This window comes from Orcinus orca, chromosome 13 (assembly GCF_937001465.1).
Source record: "Orcinus orca chromosome 13, mOrcOrc1.1, whole genome shotgun sequence".
NCBI classification, from domain to species: domain Eukaryota; kingdom Metazoa; phylum Chordata; class Mammalia; order Artiodactyla; family Delphinidae; genus Orcinus; species Orcinus orca.
The window spans coordinates 65,967,108-65,985,558 of record NC_064571.1 but is presented as its reverse complement, the minus strand read 5'-3'; the positions used below and the strand labels follow the sequence as shown (position 1 = coordinate 65,985,558).

General features: G+C 34.8%; 1 protein-coding gene across 6 annotated transcripts in view; it reads left to right on the top strand.

The window, feature by feature from the left end:
• BIRC6 (baculoviral IAP repeat containing 6) overlaps window positions 1-18,451 on the top strand; it is a 239,505-nt gene that overhangs the window by 197,287 nt on the left and 23,767 nt on the right. For 5 of the 6 annotated variants that reach the window (XM_033425249.2, XM_049696304.1, XM_049696303.1 and 2 more), the window contains 3 exons: window positions 13,814-13,959; window positions 14,619-14,729; window positions 17,392-17,609. In XM_033425249.2, coding sequence (XP_033281140.1) covers window positions 13,814-13,959; window positions 14,619-14,729; window positions 17,392-17,609 — 475 coding nt within the window. Of the gene's footprint in view, window positions 1-10,960; window positions 11,134-13,813; window positions 13,960-14,618; window positions 14,730-17,391; window positions 17,610-18,451 lie in introns of those variants that run through there. The other variant, XR_004482481.2, reaches the window with a different exon arrangement.

Below are 18,451 nucleotides of genomic sequence, written 5' to 3'. Positions count from 1 at the left end.
GCATAAATTCTGATGTTTGCATAAACATTCAGAATTAGGCTAGAGGAAGCTTATTTCTTTGTTAGTGGTCTTTTGAATCAGTTAATCTTCTTTACCATCTTTGCAATATATTTGTCCTACCTGTTCTCACTTATTTTTTTAGTAGCCTAAAATTTGAGAAACTCAGTATACATCAAATGATGGCAGAGAATTGGTCATTGGAGGAATAGTTTTTGTCAGCTTTCATTTTTCAGAAGAAATCAACTCCTCAGATTATTCTGACTCTTTTAGCTTTATTGTACTGTCAATATCACTTTAAAAACTAGTGGCTCACTGCCAGGCAGTAAGAATCATGAATTAGAGAAGAGATTAAAGAAGACCCAGTTGATAGCGATATAAAAAGCTGTAGGTTCATACTCTTTTACCAGGGAGGGAAAATGTAAAGGTATATTTTCTTTGATAGTGTGAGACATTTTTATGTTGTAGAGAAGAAAATAATATTATCTTTGGTCCCATCCTTCATTATGGCAAAAATCTTTCTAACTGGTAACCTAGGTAGCTAACATAATTATACAAAAATAGTGTGGTATCATCAGACTAAAGGTCTGATTTTCTAACTGAGCTAAGTGAATGGAATTTGCAGACCTAGAGTGCCGTTTTTGCTGCTTTTCTTAATGTATATCCTGTTCACATAACATGCAGTATAATTTCTTAAAAATTAAACTTCTGCATGAAATGTATTAATGAACCACTACAAAAATTTAATTGCGGATAGAGGATAACTGAGTTTCAGTTAACAGGAGCTCTTTATTTTTCTACTTGGTTACCTGGAAAAAAAAATTCTTTAAAATCTTTCACCAAGAAAAAATGACACTTCAAACTTTTAAATTTTGTACCAGCAAAACATGCATGTAGGGAGCTTCCCTGGTGGCGCAGTGGTTGGGAGTCCGCCTGCTAATGCAGGGGACACAGGTTCGTGCCCTGGTCCGGGAAGATCCCACATGCCGCGGAGCAGCTAAGCCCATGCGCCACAACTGCTGAAGCCCACACACCTAGAGCCCGTGCTCCGCAACAAGAGAAGCCACCACAATGAGAAGCCTGCGCATTGCAACGAAGAGTAGCCCCCACTCGCCGCAACTAGAGAAAGCCCACGCGCAGCAATGAAGACCCAACGCAGCCAAAAATAAATAAATTAGTTAATTTTTTTTAAATTGAAAAAAAAACATGCACATAAAGATCATAATGACTGTTCACAGAGATCATTTCATTTTTTATTTTATCTTTACAGTGACCCTGGGCAGTTAACTATATTTTAAAGCTATTTTACTGACAAACACTAAAGAGAGTTTTGTATTATGGTTTGAATGTGCCTCTTCGTCAAGATTCCTCATGATATCTTTTGTTTTTTTATATATGTGTAGAATACAGCCTCTGTTACAAAAAGAAGCCAGCAAAGACATACATGTTATAACATCCCTACTTTCCTATCAAGGTTTGGCACCTTGAGAATTCACTTTCCACTTCACAGAAAGAGGGGAAAATCTACTCTTTTCCAGCCTGTCAAAACTTAAATGTATTTCTTTTCATATTTTCATCAGACTAGAACTCTAATAAAGTGAACAGTATAGTCCAATTTCCTGTAAAGTTTATACCCACAGAAATTGGTCTAAATTTATTTTTAACACTGTTTCAAGATGCAAAGCTTCCCCCTCCCCCCTCCCCTCTACCTGATCCCCAACTGTATTTAAAAACAAAAACAAAACCCAGGATACTCTGAGAAGAGGATGGTCAAGGCAAATTACATTCTGTTTACATATCAATTTTAGGATGTGTTTTAGTGCTTCATCAGGATTTGGAGTTATGACTTTAAAAATAATGTGTAGGTGTTCCCCAGCTCAGAACATTTTTGCATTATTTTTGTCTCTTTTTCTCTCAGTAAGAAATAAGGCAGGTGGGGGGGATGCCTTGACTGTGGGTGATTCCCTGGGATGTCCTGGCCACATCTGCACCTGGGGGCTCAGGGGAAAAATAGGTAAGGGTAAATAGAGTACATCTATTTAGTATAGGTTTTTCTTTTTTTTTTTTAAAGGAAGAAAGCAAGTACTAGTTTACTAATTATGTTTATGTATATTATTGTATTGCCTTGTTTTCTTCTTATTATTTCTCATTTGTTACTTTTTTTTTTTCTTTCTAAAAGCCAGGAATACACAAAAGGCATGCAGTTTTTTCCCTCCAAATGAAAATTTAACATAGCACAATTTTGTCATATTAGATAAAGAAAAGATAGATTCTCTATGTAATTTGCAGGTCTCTGGATGATAATTGTGGTTACATATAATGATTTACATTGATATTATTTCTTCTGTATATGTTATACTTACAATTTTTAGCTTTTTTGGATGAAAGAAATTAAAACGTTTTGCCCAAATCTAAAGAGGAAGTTTACTTTTACTGGTTGGAATAATCCAATTAAGAGTATCCTATCTTGGGCTTCCCTGGTGGCGCAGTGGTTGAGAGTCCGCCTGCTGATGCAGGGGATGCGGGTTCGTGCCCCGGTCCAGGAGAATCCCACATGCCGCGGAGCGGCTGGGCCCATGAGCCATGGCCGCTGAGCCTGCGCGTCCGGAGCCTGTGCTCCGCGACGGGAGAGGCCACAGCAGTGAGAGGCCCGCGTACCGCAAAAAAAAAAAAAAAGTATCCTATCTTGAGGACAATACTTAAACCCAACTAATTTTGATCTCAAAATTCAAAGAATGATAGAGATTATATAGGTTAACTGACTCTCCCCTCCAAGCCTGAAACCTTCTATAAGAGGAACTAGGAAAATATCATGAAGAAGCTGAAAAGGCAGATCACTTACTTTGCTTTTATCTAATTTGTGTTTTAGAAGCTTGCGCTTATATTCAGATAGGTGATATCTGGCCTGGTCACAAGAGCATCACTGATTTGTTCATTTAACGGATGTTTATTGAATGTTCATGAGAGCATAACAAGAAAATTAGGACTTTTTCTAAGGGACTGACGGATTATGGGGGAAACAATAACTAGGCAGTTTTAATAACACAGTACATGGCATATTGGAAGTTTAAAACATTACTGGAGGATCAACCCAGATTTGGAAGCCCAGAGAATACATAAGAATTGGCTAAATAAAGAGGAGCAGGGGCCTGATGTACCAGGCTGTGTGAAGAATGTTGGAGTGAAAGAAAGCATCAAGTATTCAGCGAAATGTAGAGAATAAAGAAGTTTGGTGTGCCTGGGTGTCCTTCGGGTGAGAAATAGGGGTGGGAAATGAGGCTAGAGAGGAAAGCAGGGGCTTGAAGAACTTCATAGTTACCTACTCTTAAATGTGATGAGCCATTGAAAGGATTTCAGCAGAGATCTAATCAGATCTGCATTATAAAAAGATTGTCTTGCAGTGTATCTGAATGGTTAGGGTGGGAGTTAGAACAAGACTAAATTGCCATGGAAGAGATTTTCATCCTTTCTATCTTGACAGTTGAGCTGTTTGTGTCCTCTCCCATCCTGCCATTCTGGGGACTGAGGATTTGAGTCTATTAGCATTCTTGCTCTAAAATTATGGACTTAAAAGAAAGAAAGTTCCTAGGTAGAAATACTGTCTATGTTTCAGATGTTTGACTTTAAAAAAGAAATAATATAACTCAGGCTTTAAATTACTTATTAACTACATTATTCTGCCTATGTGTTAGTATCAGTGACTGCGGATTTATCCCTGGGGATCTCCTTCAATAAAGTGTAAGTGCTATCGAATAAATGGTTTTCGGAGCATGGTTTCCTTTGTTAACATACCAGAATCTGAAGTCTGTAATCCTACGCAGAAGTTCTCCAGTACTAATCCTACTAGGTTATTTTACTGAAGACAGAAAACAGTCATCTATTGGCTTGACAGAGGCTCAGAATCATTAGCAGAGAATCTAAAATCTTTTATATTAAGGTTTAGGAATGACAGGGTGAGACTACATTCATTTTCATACAATTCTTCTCTTTCCTTAAAGCTGTCATCCAGCCAAAATTGTATATGTGGAAAACTTATATGACAGTAAGTAGGCTTTAGATTTAATTTTTCTAGAGCCTTTTGTCTATATTATTTTAGAATTCATCTTAAAAGAGTATCATGTGATAATGGGATTTTTATTAATCGGATCAAAATAAACCAAACCATTTTCATGGTTGAAAACTGAAGGAAATTTTTCTTGGTAGAAATTCTTTGTCAGAGTGAAGAGCCTCAGCATTTATGAGGAGGAACTTTCAAACCTTATACCACCCATGCTTTTGCTAGAATCTTTCTTTACATCAGATTTTCTTTTTTAACCAAACATTTTATTTAAAGAGGAAACTTCACATTACTAACATATCAGACGGACCAGTATCATTTGCCATAAATAGAAGATAAGTCTAAAAGTGAATAAACTAAATTTAAAAAATTAGTGTCTGGGACTTCCCTGGTGGTCCAGTGGTAAAGAATCCACCTTACAAGGCAGGGGACGCGGGTTTGATCCCTGGTCAGAGAACTAACATCCCACATGCTGCAGGGCAACTGGGCCTGTGCGCCACAACTACTGAGCTCGTGCATCTCAACTGCACGTGCTGCAAACTACAGAGTCCAAGCACTCTGGAACCCATGCGCCACAACTACAGAGCCCATGCGTCCTGGAGCTTTTGCGCCACAACTAGAGAGAAGCCCACATGCCACAACTAGAGAGAAGCCCACACACCACAACGAGGAGCCCAAGTGCCGCCATGAAAGATCCTGCGTGCCTCAACAAAGATCTCATGTGCTGCAACTGAGACCTGATGCAGCCAAAAATAAATAAATAATAAATAAATATTAAAAAAAAAAAGTTAGTGTCTGACTCCAGACCCGTTTTGTGTTTTAATAAGGAAGATTTAACAATGCTAAGAAATTACCAAAGGCTTACTGAGACCTTTCTTTTCATTGGAAAGAGACTAGTTTTCTCACTCTTCAATTCAGTTAACTAATACCATGTCTAATTATCACTTAATGTTTTCTCACGCTTTGGGAAACTTTATTAATAGGATATATCAAGTCCTCTAAAAGTAATGGCATTTTGCAAATATAAACTAACAAAATTAAAAAGGAGAAGAAATGGGATGATGTATGTCCATTGACTGTCTTACTCTCCTTCCCCCTTTTATCTGTGCTTAATTGGGAGAATCGAAAGTTAGCAGAAGCCAGACTAGCCTTGCTTTTGTTTTAATGTGGCTACAATTTAGAGTGGTATTTTGATTCTCATCCTCACTCTCCTATGGATGAGGATTAGTTTGGTGACAGATAATTACAGTATTCTGATGGGATTGGTATTAGTGTAAACCAGAGCACTATTCAAGGAATAAATGTATATACTTCTAGTTTATTATGTTCATCTTTCCTGGCAAGACTAACCTGTTGACATGGCAAGGTGGCACCTAGGAGTGATTTATTGTGATTTAGTCTGTCTTTAAAAAGTTGTTAAATATTTACTGTACAAATTGCATTAAGAACTTCCTAAAGATGACGATATTTTAATATTCTTTTACTCATGATTCTATATTTTACTGTCTACCACCTCTCCTAATAAGTCCTCTCAAGATTCACAATTTGCAATAACTGCTTAGAGTTAATTTGAGTCTAATGGTTAACATAAATAAACTGATGAATATTGCTGTTGGCTGATTATTAGTAAACATTTATATTAAGATAAGTCAGGGAAACATTCCTAACTAAAGACTAGGCAAAAGTGTATTGCTTCAAAATAGAGAATTTTTACATTCAGCACTTTCCAACTTTTGTCTGAAACAGATAACATTTAGATAATTAATTATGAGGACTTTTTCAGAAATTAATTTTTTTCTAAGTATATAATAGCATGTTTTGTACACTGGTTTTATACCATTTTGAAAACATACCTTAAATGTACCTATAATGTTAAATGTAATTTTCTACTTAGGCCATTTTCTAACATCATCTATCACTTAAAATTTAAACAAAATTGGGACATTTCATGATGCTATCATATGGAAATTTTGTACTTTTTTCTTGCATAGTTTTTGAAAACTTTATTACCATAAATGTTCCGTTTTTCAGGTGTCCTCAGTATAGCAATATTGACACTTTTCTTTCTTACCGAATGCAGAAAAAAAAGTTTTTCATTTATTTTATCCAAAAAGCCTTACTTTCTGGGTTTTTTTTAGTTTTATAATTTGATGATTTTTGTGTTTAATACTTTTAATTTTTATATCTACAAGCAGTGGAAGAAATAGTTCCCTAGGGGCCAAAAGAGAGAGGCTGGGGCAGGGGGCGAGGGGGAGCGCATGTGAGAATGACACCCTGATACAAAAGTAGGAGGTAAAGGATGTATAAAGGTGTAAGCAGTGTTTGTTAGACACATGCCAAAGACAGCCTGTGATTAGATGTTTACTGCACATAAGTCCAAGGTCACTACCACTTAATTTTATGCCAGTTATGAGAGATCAAAATCTGGTAAAAATGGGGCTTCCCTGGTGGCGCAGTGGTTGAGAGTCCGCCTGCCAATGCATGGGACACGGGTTCGTGCCCCTGTCTGGGAAGATCCCACATGCCGCGGAGCGACTAGGCCCGTGAGCCATGGCCGCTGAGCCTGCGGGTCCGGAGCCTGTGCTCTGCAACGGGAGAGGCCACAACAGTGAGAGGCCCGCCTACTGCAAAAAAAAAAAATCTGGTAAAAATGAATTTTTCTAACTGTCAGATTAATGACTTAGGCAGATAAAAGACAAAAGTATTTTCTGAATTCCTTTTGTTCTGTCAGTTTGAAATAATTTTGATTAGTATAATATTTATGTTCCAGCCTCTATGTTTTTATTGATTTCCCTTCTTGTTTCTGAAGAATAAGCCAAACTGCTTTAAATGTGCGAAAAGTTATAATAAATATATAGTAGCATATAGCTGTGTAAAAAATACAAGGAATAATATTATAACCTAACTTTTGTGTAGGATATAGAGTTTCAGAAGTTCTTAGATGTGTATTACTAGTTTTTTTTGCTCTGTGTGGTAGACAAGAAAATATTCTTGTTCTACAAAGAATGAAACTATTACTTAGAATTTAACATTTAAAAACTTACTAATAGGTAATAAATCTGGGATTTAGCTCCCCACTTTCCTGATGCCTGTAGTGTTCATTATCAAAAACAACATTTATGAAGAAAGGGGGACTTCCCTGGTGGTTCAGTGGGTAGGACTCCATGCTCCCAAGGCCGGGAGCCTGGGTTCAATCCCTGGTCAGGGAGCTAAATCCCACATGCAGCGACTAAAGATCCTGCATGCCGTGGCTAAGACCCAGCACAGCCAAATAAATAATTAAAAAAAAAAAAAAAAAGACAAGTTGATTGACCCGTAGTCCAGATACTTCTATTTTTATACCCCATTGCTACCTTTTACCAAAATTGTTTATTGATCACTAAGGTGACATGTAATGGCTAGACTTCAGCTTTAGCTGATTCCTGAAAAACACTTAGATCAAGTACCAAAGTACAGCTTATTCTATTATTTAAGTGATTAACAAACATAAACTCATTAAAAATTATAAATTGACTTAATACTTCTACCTCAGTAGCATAACATGTAAAATGATTATTTATTCCTTGTCAGATTACATTAGATGAGCTTTATGTTTCAAGATGGTTTCCACTATCTTACTTCTGACAAAATCTCAAGCAATCTTAATTGCTGAATTTGAAGTCTCTTGCTAAGTAAGATTTAGTTTGTAAATCTTTCTGGGCACTTCACGATAAGTAACCTGTCACATAATATCTACAGGGTTTTAGAACTATAAGGAATGCTCTTAAGAGTTCAGATAGTTCATATCCCCCTTTTTATAAATGATGAAAACAAGGTCCATAAATACTGTGATTTGTTCCAAGGTCTCGTGCTTAGTGGCAGAGAGCTATGATAAGACCTCAAATTTCCTAATGTCCCAATCAAGTATATTTATTTACTAAATTGAACTTAACTTCCAAAGAACAATTGGATTTATGCGTCAGTGAATAATTAGAAATCGAAGTGTGAACTTATTTCTGATTTGGCTTTGGAAAGTTAGGATACATAAATATTTTTAATGTTGACAAGTAACATTTTTTAATTGAAAATTTTGCTTTTGATAATTAAAAAAGTATATATAAAAATGCAGATTCTACAGAATTTTTCTTATATTTTCTTTTGCTTATCTTTTTTCACTCCCCTGAAGAATTTTTTTTAACACTATGATAAGATGTTAAAAGGCAGCATATTTCGTTAGATATGCATAGCCATTCGAGTTGTGCCTAAGTGATAATTACTAGATCACTAAGGTAACCTAAGTAAGGTAAACTGTGTTTTGTGGTCTGTAGAACATGAGCTGGTAGCAACTTCATGTAATTATCACTTAAATGAGGATTAAGTCAGCTTTACCCATTTGATTTTTTTTTTTTGCTCAAAAGAATCAATAAAAACATTTCCTCTGAAAATTTCTTAGTTATTGATGTATGTATTTTTCCTTTACTGTCTTTTCAAGCTGATTTGGTGTCTACTTGCATAGACTAGGGTGGTGTGTTGGAGATATAATTATTTTCTCTATGTTGCTGGAGAAGCCTCTTCCCACCCCGCTAAACACCCTCTTGTTTTCCATCTCCTGAATTTTGTTACTATCTTAGTATGTCCTATATTTGTAATATCTTTAACTCCCTTGTCAAGAAGAAATTAAAGAGTTTATTAGCAAAACTCGATATTTAAATAACAAATAGAAAAAACAACTCCTGCCTGTTTATGACCAGTTGTCGATCAGCATTTTATTTTAGATTCTTAAAAAAGAAAGAAGTTGAAAGCAACTCTGTCACCTCCATTAATAAAGGGATTTGTGGCATCAGGTAGCGTAATACTTTAAACCTTTATATATGTATTGTTTCCACTTGAAATATAATTATCTAGTGTGAAAATTCATTTTGTTGCCCACAAAATAATCACAGTGTGAAAATGTGAGCCCTTCAGATTTTAAGTACCATTCTTGGTGAAATTCATCTGCTGGCCATTTCAACCTGTGTTATCTCAAAATGAAGTCACAGTACAGCCATAGTAGTTTGGTTTCACTTTTGAGTAAGTGTGGCACTTCGTAGCCTCCTTGGAGTTGGAGCAAAGGCAGATATTTTGTCCTTGATCTTTTGTGCAGACTTTTCCTGCTCGACTCCAGTAGACAAATAATCATATTTTGTATATTTAGTATTTGATAGCTTCACCAGAAGTTTGAAAAAGGCACTTGCCGCCAATCACATAATCTTAATTGCTAATAAGGACGTGACACAAATGACTCTGTTGAGTGTAAGGTGTTCTCAACATTGAACTTCTCTTTAATAGCATTATTAAAGTAAGCATCCTTGATTGCCCTTTCCCTTAGCTATCCCAAAGTGTCTTCCGGTGCAAAGTTCATCAGTTTTTAAAATAACTGAATTGTCTTGTAGAAATACCCAATTCATTTTTATCCAAGTAAGCAATAAGATTAGTTAATTTACTTCTTAAACGGCATATTTTCTATCAAACTCTCTTGTTTTAACTCCTTTAAGTTAGTTCCTTTAGGGCTTCAGTTGAGAAAGAATTTCAGTTCCAGTCCTCCTACATTTGTTTTCATTGGAAAAACATTTCCTATCTTTTCTTTTTCCTCTGTTTCTCAAACCTACAAAGTGAAAAAGGCCTGATTTCTTAGACAAGAAGAATTTGTTGCAACCATATATATATACTTTTTAAGTTTCTTTTTGTGATGACCTTGAACAAATTCAGTGGTTTGTCAACCTTTCTTACTTGGTGGTGGAGACAGCAGTGCCAACATTTATTTTAATATCTCTTAGCCCCAGTTGGATTGTCCCCTGGTGAAGCATATTACTTGTGGCAACTCCATTCCACAGCAGCACACAGTACCGTATTTGTCCTGTGATGTTTAATCTGACTGGAAAACTATTATATTTTTATCTAATCTAAAAATCAAGGTTTTATTTTCAAAGGCTTCTCATACCTCTGTTTTGAATATTCCCTTCTCTCCTATTGCTCATTTATGCTTCATTTAAGACAAAGAAGATTTTATTTTCTACTTTCATTTAAATCATATTGAAAACTAAAACCAGTACTTCCATTTGGAAAGAATTTAAGTAAAAACTAAAGGGAATCTAAAGTTTAAAACTAAGCTTTAAAATAAGCATGGAAAACATTCATCTTACAAAGGTCTTATCCCATTTAGTGGTGCATTTCAAAAATTATTTTCGTGTTTTCTATAGACATTAGAAGCAAATAATTCTCCACAGTAATATTTTTAAAAATCTTTCTGCTTACTTTTACTTCTACTTTTTTTTAAACTATAATTCCTGGCAAAGAGCTTTAGAACTGTGGATATGGTGCATTGTTTTATAGGTAAATATAGAAGTTTCATTCTCTTGTAGTTTTAGAATCTTCCTCTAAGACACTAATTCTTAATACTTCTGAATCTGGACATTTCAGCACGTGGTGTCCTGATTACTTCTTCAATGTGGTTCTGCTTTTTAAATGTTTATTTCAACAGTTTGATAGTTTTGACTTTAGAATTAGGAGTGCAGGGGATTGAAGTGGTCTTTCCTAATGTCCAACCAAGAAGATAGTTGTATTAAGCTGTTTTTAGTTTATAGATTATAAGAGAACATAATTCTGATATCTTGTAGTCATACAAATATCCAACTTAATGTGGGTGGTAGAATTAGAAGAAGCAGTTCAATATAACTGAATGTTGAGTTATGGGTTTCTTTTTTCTTTTTGTTTTCACAAGAAAGATTTGCCCATTCTGCTCACATCCTAGTTTAGATTATATGTCACAGAGCCAAAATTTGCTTAATTTATTAGCTGTGTCGTTGGAATTCACAGCATAGTGGAAAATGTTTGCAGATAATTCTGTGCAATAGTAGAAACTTCAGTTGATTCCTCGTATTTCTTCAGGGCAGTGATCACAACCAGATTCAACGTATGCACAAAGCAGCGGATACCATGGTAGCGGCCGTCGCTGATTGCTTTTACCATGTTGGATCCATTGTCAGTCTCAAAGACCTACTTCCAGCTAGGTGCCTTGAACTCAAATAGCTTTTCACACAGACTTCAGGATGTGAGCTAAGGTATGGCCTTTTTTCATGAGCTGGGCCTACATATGGGTTGACAGTAACCTGCAGCTTTTATAGAAAAGAGACTGCTGTCTGTAGTTTAATGTCAGACAATGACTAGTTGTAGTCATCATCAGGCAGATAGTGTGTGTTCTTCATATATTTGAAGTACTTTTACCTTTTGAAGATTATTCCTTTTTCTGCTGTATGTTTTTTCAAAAAGACTATCCACATAAAAAATTCTCGTTAGAACCTGCTGTAAAGGTCTAATTATGTCTGCTTTATGATTCAGCCATTATCTTCAAGATGTATGTGATTATTTCTTTTACGCATTTGGTGTAAAAAATGCTGTTTTTAAAATTTCTGTGGATCTTTTTGCAAAATTCTTAAACATCTTTAAAATTTTGTGGTCAAAAATAACAAAAATTTTTATCCTAACTATTTGCAGTATTTTAATAATAGAGATTTCTCCTACTAATCATCTTTTAAAAACTGGAGTTAGGAAATTGGTATTCATGAATAGGGCTTGAAATTTAGAATCAGTAGTTTTCTGAGGGTAACTTGCTCTAAATTGCATTGAGGCAGTTTACTCTCCATGCCAGAGGTTCTTGTTTCTTCAAGGAGAAAATACCCTAATTCTGGAAAAATGAGCTTCAGTCCTGTAATCTTCCTTCTCTGCTTGGCAAGATATGTTTCTTTAAGTGACATCTTTATTGAGAATATAATGGATCAACTGACTAATCATAGATTTAGGAAACCATCTTTATTTTATTATGGCTATAACCATAACTCTTCTGTTTTCTCAAACTACTTACTGTTATTTTCCTATTGTTCAGTGGCCCTTCTAATTAAGAATTTTTTTAAGCCCCAGGAAGAGAATCATTTGCAACTGGGGAGAGAGAGAGTCTTTATAAATTCAGAGGGGGTACTATCAATCAACTTAAGTGTTTTTTCTTGACTCTCAGTGTTTCACAAAGTTTGTGAACAGCCATTGGTAAATGCAGAATTTGAGAATCTGTTTGATCTTGTCTACCAGAATCATATCTTTATTTAAAAAATTGTCAGACTCACTATTAAACTGTAGTCTCAGCTTAACTTCATAGCTATAAAAGATGCAGTATGTTATTTGATTCTAGCAGTAAAATGTCTATTTCAGTCTTAAAACATTCATTCACTATATTCTCCTTACTTACATATGCAAACATATATGTTCGTATACATGTTCACACACAGAGGTTGATGCCTAATATGATACACAGCAAAACATCTACCAAGTGGTTCCTGAGTAGCAAATGAGAGTTGGCCATGTGTTCTCTGTGACTCCTACATATACATCAGGGAAGATAAGAAGAGAGGGTAGGAGAAAAGGCAGTAACCCAGTGACACATTACGGTTCTTAAGTTAAATCCTCTTGCCAGGTGAGGTGGTGTATGAGGTGGTATAAAAATATCTGTGGATGCTAGATTTTCACACAGTGTGGGAGCCAATTCAAGACTCATGCATAACACTAAATCCGGTTACCCTTGTTATCCATCTGAGTGGCTCTTCTTAATTTACCTCTTATTATCTACCTAAAGTTAAGCACTGAATTGCTTCTGAGCAGATTTTTGTCTTTGTGATAAAGAACAGTTTATTTGGACATAGATTGCATGATATTATTTTGTTAAAGACTCTTCTATCTTCTGTCAGTCTTTTTATAGTTCTCTAAGGCTCCATGCCCACTTTGTGAAATGTTGTTTTAACATAATAGCCATGTCCTTTTGTTAGTAGCTGTACAAACTAGAAAAATGAATGATGCGTAGTTTAGATCATACCTTAGCATAAACATTTTAAACGCTTTTATTTATATGTGATTTCAGTTTGTTTTAAATTATCTATTTAATGAATTAACAAAGATGTAGATCTTTAGTATCTAAGAAGTAGTGTAATGATGATGTGAGTAAAACATGCTGAGAGTTGAAATAGAAAAAAGGAAATTGATACTTAGTTGCTGTTTTTAGTGAACCTTGTTAATAAAATGCTACTGCATTCACCTAGAAAATTTAATTTGAGTCTATATTAGACCCTGAATAGGGAATACAGAAGAATATCTTTAAAATGATTATGCCCTAAAACTTAACGTTTAAATAAAGATTCAGTGTATAGAAGCACATTATATTAAGTTACCTAGTAGTGAACCTGCACTTTATTCTGGAATTTTTCTTTTTTTCCCCCCCTTGGAAATTAATATACTCTAAGTGAAATACAAAGAGTATTAAACTGAAAAACCACCTATGGATCTTTGATTCCCAAGTCTTAGAAGGCAGAGGATCTTTTACTTTTAGATATAGAAGTGATTTCTCTACTTCTAGGTACATAGTTACTGTAAGTATGTTTTTAAAGGTGTGGATCGAAGGACATACCAGGTATTGGGGTCTTTTTACAGTATGACATTTCTACAGTGTTTAACTCTTGTCTGTTTTTGCATATGAAGAGACAACCTACCGGAAACTGGTTATTATGCTAGGCATTATCCTATGGCTTCAAAATGAATCTGATTTAAACTACTCCTGGTATATATCATGTGTATGTCAAATGAAATGCAGACTATCATGTTGATTTTTAAACTGTTACTGATTTATGGAAGTATTTATTTTTCAAAACTAAAATCTTAATTTTCCTTGCATTTCTTTCCATATTAAAAAAAACTTTTCAGATCTAAAAGGGAAAATGTTAAAACAGGAGTAAAACCAGATGCATCTGATCAAGAGCCAGAAGGACTTACTCTTTTGGTGCCAGACATTCAGAGGACTGCTGAGATTGTTTATGCAGCCACTACCAGTTTGCGGCAAGCAAATCAAGGTACAGCACTATTCTCTTTATGCTCCTTTTCTTTTGATACAAAGATGTTTCATTTACTACTGAAAACCGCCTTCTCTTCCCTCTATGTTAATGGTTTTCCAGCAAGTTATTTACTTAAAGATTCTGTTCTATGTCAGGTTTTCAAGCTAATTATGTATAGTCTCTAATTTTAAAATATTTATCTCTACTGTGTATGATTTCTAAGACTGTTGGTAGGCTGACAGCATGCATTATAAATTTCTCTTCCCACTGAAAGTTATGAAATTGAAAAATGCAATTGTATTAGATAGAAAACAGTACATTAATAGTGTGTAAGAATTCAGTTAAAATTGGCATTTTCACATATTAGCAATGGAAGAAATAAATGATTCTTCATCATCTATTGCTTTATTTCTGCTGTTTTTGCCTGAATAGATGAAATCTAATTAGCATTTTAAGAATTTAAGCTTTAAAATTGATAAGATTTTTAGCCCTATTAGTTATTTTTATGAAATAGAAAGAAATCTTTTAATTTTAAAATGGTACAATAGGAAGATAATTATGAAGAGTTTGGTAATTTTTCAGAATTCAAATTCTGAACTCTAGAAGTTAATAGTTTTTTTGTTTTACTCTTCGAAAATGTATACTTATGTTATTTATCTTGAAATATTAAATAACAGAAAAAAAACTAGGTGAATATTCAAAGAAGGTGGCTATGAAACCCAAACCTTTATCAGTATTGAAATCACTTGAAGAAAAATATGTGGCTGTCATGAAGAAATTACAGTTTGGTAAGTTGAAATTGTACTCTTTATTTCTTCAGCTCTCATTTTACATTTTTTAATAGTGCTATTGAAATGTGTTCTAGTAAAATTAAAGAATTTCAAACTTGCTTTTACCATGAATTATTCATATACTGTATATATGTGTGTATGTATGTTTACATATACACACATGCAAAAATTTTTATCATCTTTCTATCTCTGAATTTATATCTGTGTTTATAGTTATGTTTGGAAATCATGATTCAGTAGAAACCAGGAAAAAAACAAAGCCAAATGTCTAACAAACAGGCAGAAAGTGGTTTTCTTTCTTTACCCCTCCATGTCTGCATATCCTTGCCTGAAGGAAGCCAAGACCTGGGACTTTGAACCAAGTCTGTTACTCTTACCATTTTAGAATCCCAAGGGATATACCTTTGGAAAATGTAGCCTTTCCCATTCCAAAACTCTTGACAAGTAAGGACTGATGAAAAGATCATATAAGCACCCTTCATAAGGTGCTGGTTTATGAATAAACACTAGAATTCCAAATTTTGATGACCATTATTAACTATTATTGTATGTCCCTCTTTTTCATTCTTGAGAACCAGCCCAAAGGACATTGACTATATTAAAAAGAACACCAAAGTAGGAGTCCAAAAAAAATGTAGATTTATGTCATAACTGTCAGAGTCATAGGCCAGAGCCTTTGATTAATGTTAGTCAGCCAGGAGGCTACTCTCATATCACTTAAAATCATAAACTCTGCCAGTTGGACATGACTTTAAATGTAATTGAGTTTTGCTATCCATTGACTTTTAGAATAATTTAGAAAAAAAAACGGGTTTTCTGTTGTGTTGTTTTTTAGTAAACGTTTTCTAACTTAGGTATCAAATATTTTCTCATATCACGATTCTTATACAACTTGATATTTATTGACTGCCTAATATTTTTTATAAGCCTAATTATTTTTTTAAAGTACTTTATATATTTTAAAAAAAATTTTTTTGGCTGCGCTGGGTCTTTGTTGCTCCATGCGGGCTGTCTCTAGTTGTGGTGAGCAGGGGCTAGAACGTGGGCTCAGTAATTGTGGTGCACAGGCTTAGTTGCCCCTCGGCATGTGGGATCTTCCCAGACCAGGTCTTGAACCCATGTGCCCTGCATTGGCAGGTGGATTTTTAATGACTGGACCACCAGGGAAGTCCTTGACTGCCTAATATTCTCATATAAAGTACTGTCATTTGTTTAACCAATAACTAGACTTTTAGGTTGTTTCCAGTTTTTTAGTAACGTCTGCAACATCTCAGTGGGCATTATTGCATATAAATATTTGTACACATCCAGGATTATTTCCATAGGACAAATTAATAGAAGAGGAATTGCTGAATCAAGCAGTATGTAGGTTTTTAGCAACTAGCCATTATCTTTGATTGTATATTTTAATAAAATTTTGGTATTAGAAGACCCTGTTTTCTTATAGATATATGATATAAAAATTTCCTCCAGGCGTGGGGATAAGCTCATGTATGTGTCTGGTGGATTGCTGTTTATAAAACTCAAAGGAAATTTATCCCTGTATTATGTGAAAGGCAGCAGAGTTGAACAGATGAAATAACTCTGGTTTACAACTTTACTGATAGAAACTACTCAGAAGTCTTGTTGAGACATAGTACATTTGTAGTGCACAGACCCATGACACTGTTTATAGGTCTTCCCCTTTTTTCTGGATTATAAACTTCTTGAGGCAGATATATTTTCCTGTTTATTATTTAACTGAAAGAGCCTAGCCTAGGACCTAGCACTTAGTAAGTTCTTGGTAAAATTTACTGCATTAATGATAATTATAATGTAGTTTTCATGTTTTTCTGTATATTTAGAATTGTATGAACACAAGATCAGAAGTTACCATTGTTTCTTTGTATTTGCCCTTGTATCAGTAGGTGGTTTTAATTTAGTTTTATAAGATATTTAAATATCTTTGTTTTCATCCATTGGTGGGGTAGGGTTAATCTGAATTAGAGATGTAGTTCAAATCCACTTTTTTTCTTTCTATTTTGTATGGACATATAGCTTATAAGTAAATCATAACTTTAAGTCCTTCCAAATCTGCCTGAATAAATGGTTAAGAATTAACCCATTACTTTTATTCTGTCAAAGTACTTCAGAGATTTCCCTAATAATCCTCCTTTATCCTATTAACTTAAATTTCAAAAGTAATACAGAAATAAACTTCAGCCTGTCATTTCTGTTTTCTGATTCCAAATGCAAATATATAAAGACTTATTCTCTTTTTAAAAATGAAATATAATGAAATACTTTTTGGCATTTCATGTTCTGAAATATTTTGGCAAAAAACATTATATACCATTCATTTTATCTACTACTTTGCATTGTGATTTAAATGCTTGATGTTATATAATCTACCTGCATGTCCAAATTGTAAATTTTAGTTGATTTCTTCCTTTGCTTCCATGACATATTCCATCGCTCTAGCAGCATTAACACACATATGTAGGTATTACGTAAACATTTATAGTTTGCTCTTCTTCCACATTGTAGACCTCTCCATTTTGTGGGGGAAGAAGGATTAGTGATTTGTTTATTTGTAATTTTTTGTTATTATGACAGCTATCCTCCATTCTGGTTCTTTTTTTTTTTTTTTCAGTGTTTTTTTTTTTTTCTTTTCTTTTAGATACGTTTGAGATGGTTTCTGAAGATGAAGATGGGAAATTGGGTTTTAAAGTAACCTACCACTACATGTCTCAGGTGAAAAATGCAAACGATGCTAACAGTGCTGCCAGAGCCCGCCGCCTTGCACAGGAAGCTGTGACGCTGTCAACCTCACTGCCTCTTTCATCGTCCTCTAGTGTTTTTGTGCGCTGTGATGAGGAGCGACTTGACATCATGAAGGTAGAAAAAACAACTTTTTTTCCTATTTCCCTGGCTAATCCAGTTATTCAAGTATTCATATAAAGCACTAGAAATAACATGAATTTAAATAAATTTAATAAAAATTCTGTTGACCATTTGGTACGCGGGCTTCTCACTGTTGTGGCCTCTCCCATCGCGGAGCACAGGCTCCAGACGCGCAGGCTCAGTGGCCATGGCTCACGGGCCCAGCTGCTCTGCGGCATGTGGGATCTTCCTGGACCGGGGCACGAACCCGTGTCCCCTGCATCGGCAGGCGGACTCTCAACCACTGCACCACCAGGGAAGCCCAAGGGAGTCCTTTTCTAATGTTAGTTCAGAGTATGTGGATGAGAGTACTATTCAAAATAAAGATTTAGAAGAAAATACCAAGATACCTTCCCTGAACAAAGGCTGTGTGCAGCCTGTCATAGTTTTAGAACATACTATGAAAGGATTTAATGCTGGTCAGTTGAAAAAAAGTTACAGGACTTCTTCCTTGTAATCCAGAATACTTCTCTCATGTTTTATACTATCAGTCTTCAAAATTTTTTCTCTCTTTTTCTTTTCTAGGAAATTTATGTATTTACAGACTCATATGATTTAAGTAATGGTAGTACAATAATAAATAAAACCAGCAGCTTTATGTTTTAACACTGTGGTGATCTGCCCTTAAATTCCAAGAGACGCTGCAGCTAGTAATTTTTAAAGATTTGATAGCTGGGGTGGGAGGAACCTTTCTTTACTTGATTTAATTCATGGATTAAATATTGCGTCTTCTTTAGATACACAGCTAAAACTATTGACCCATTGATTTGAATAAGGTTTTTTGCTTGTTTGCTTTT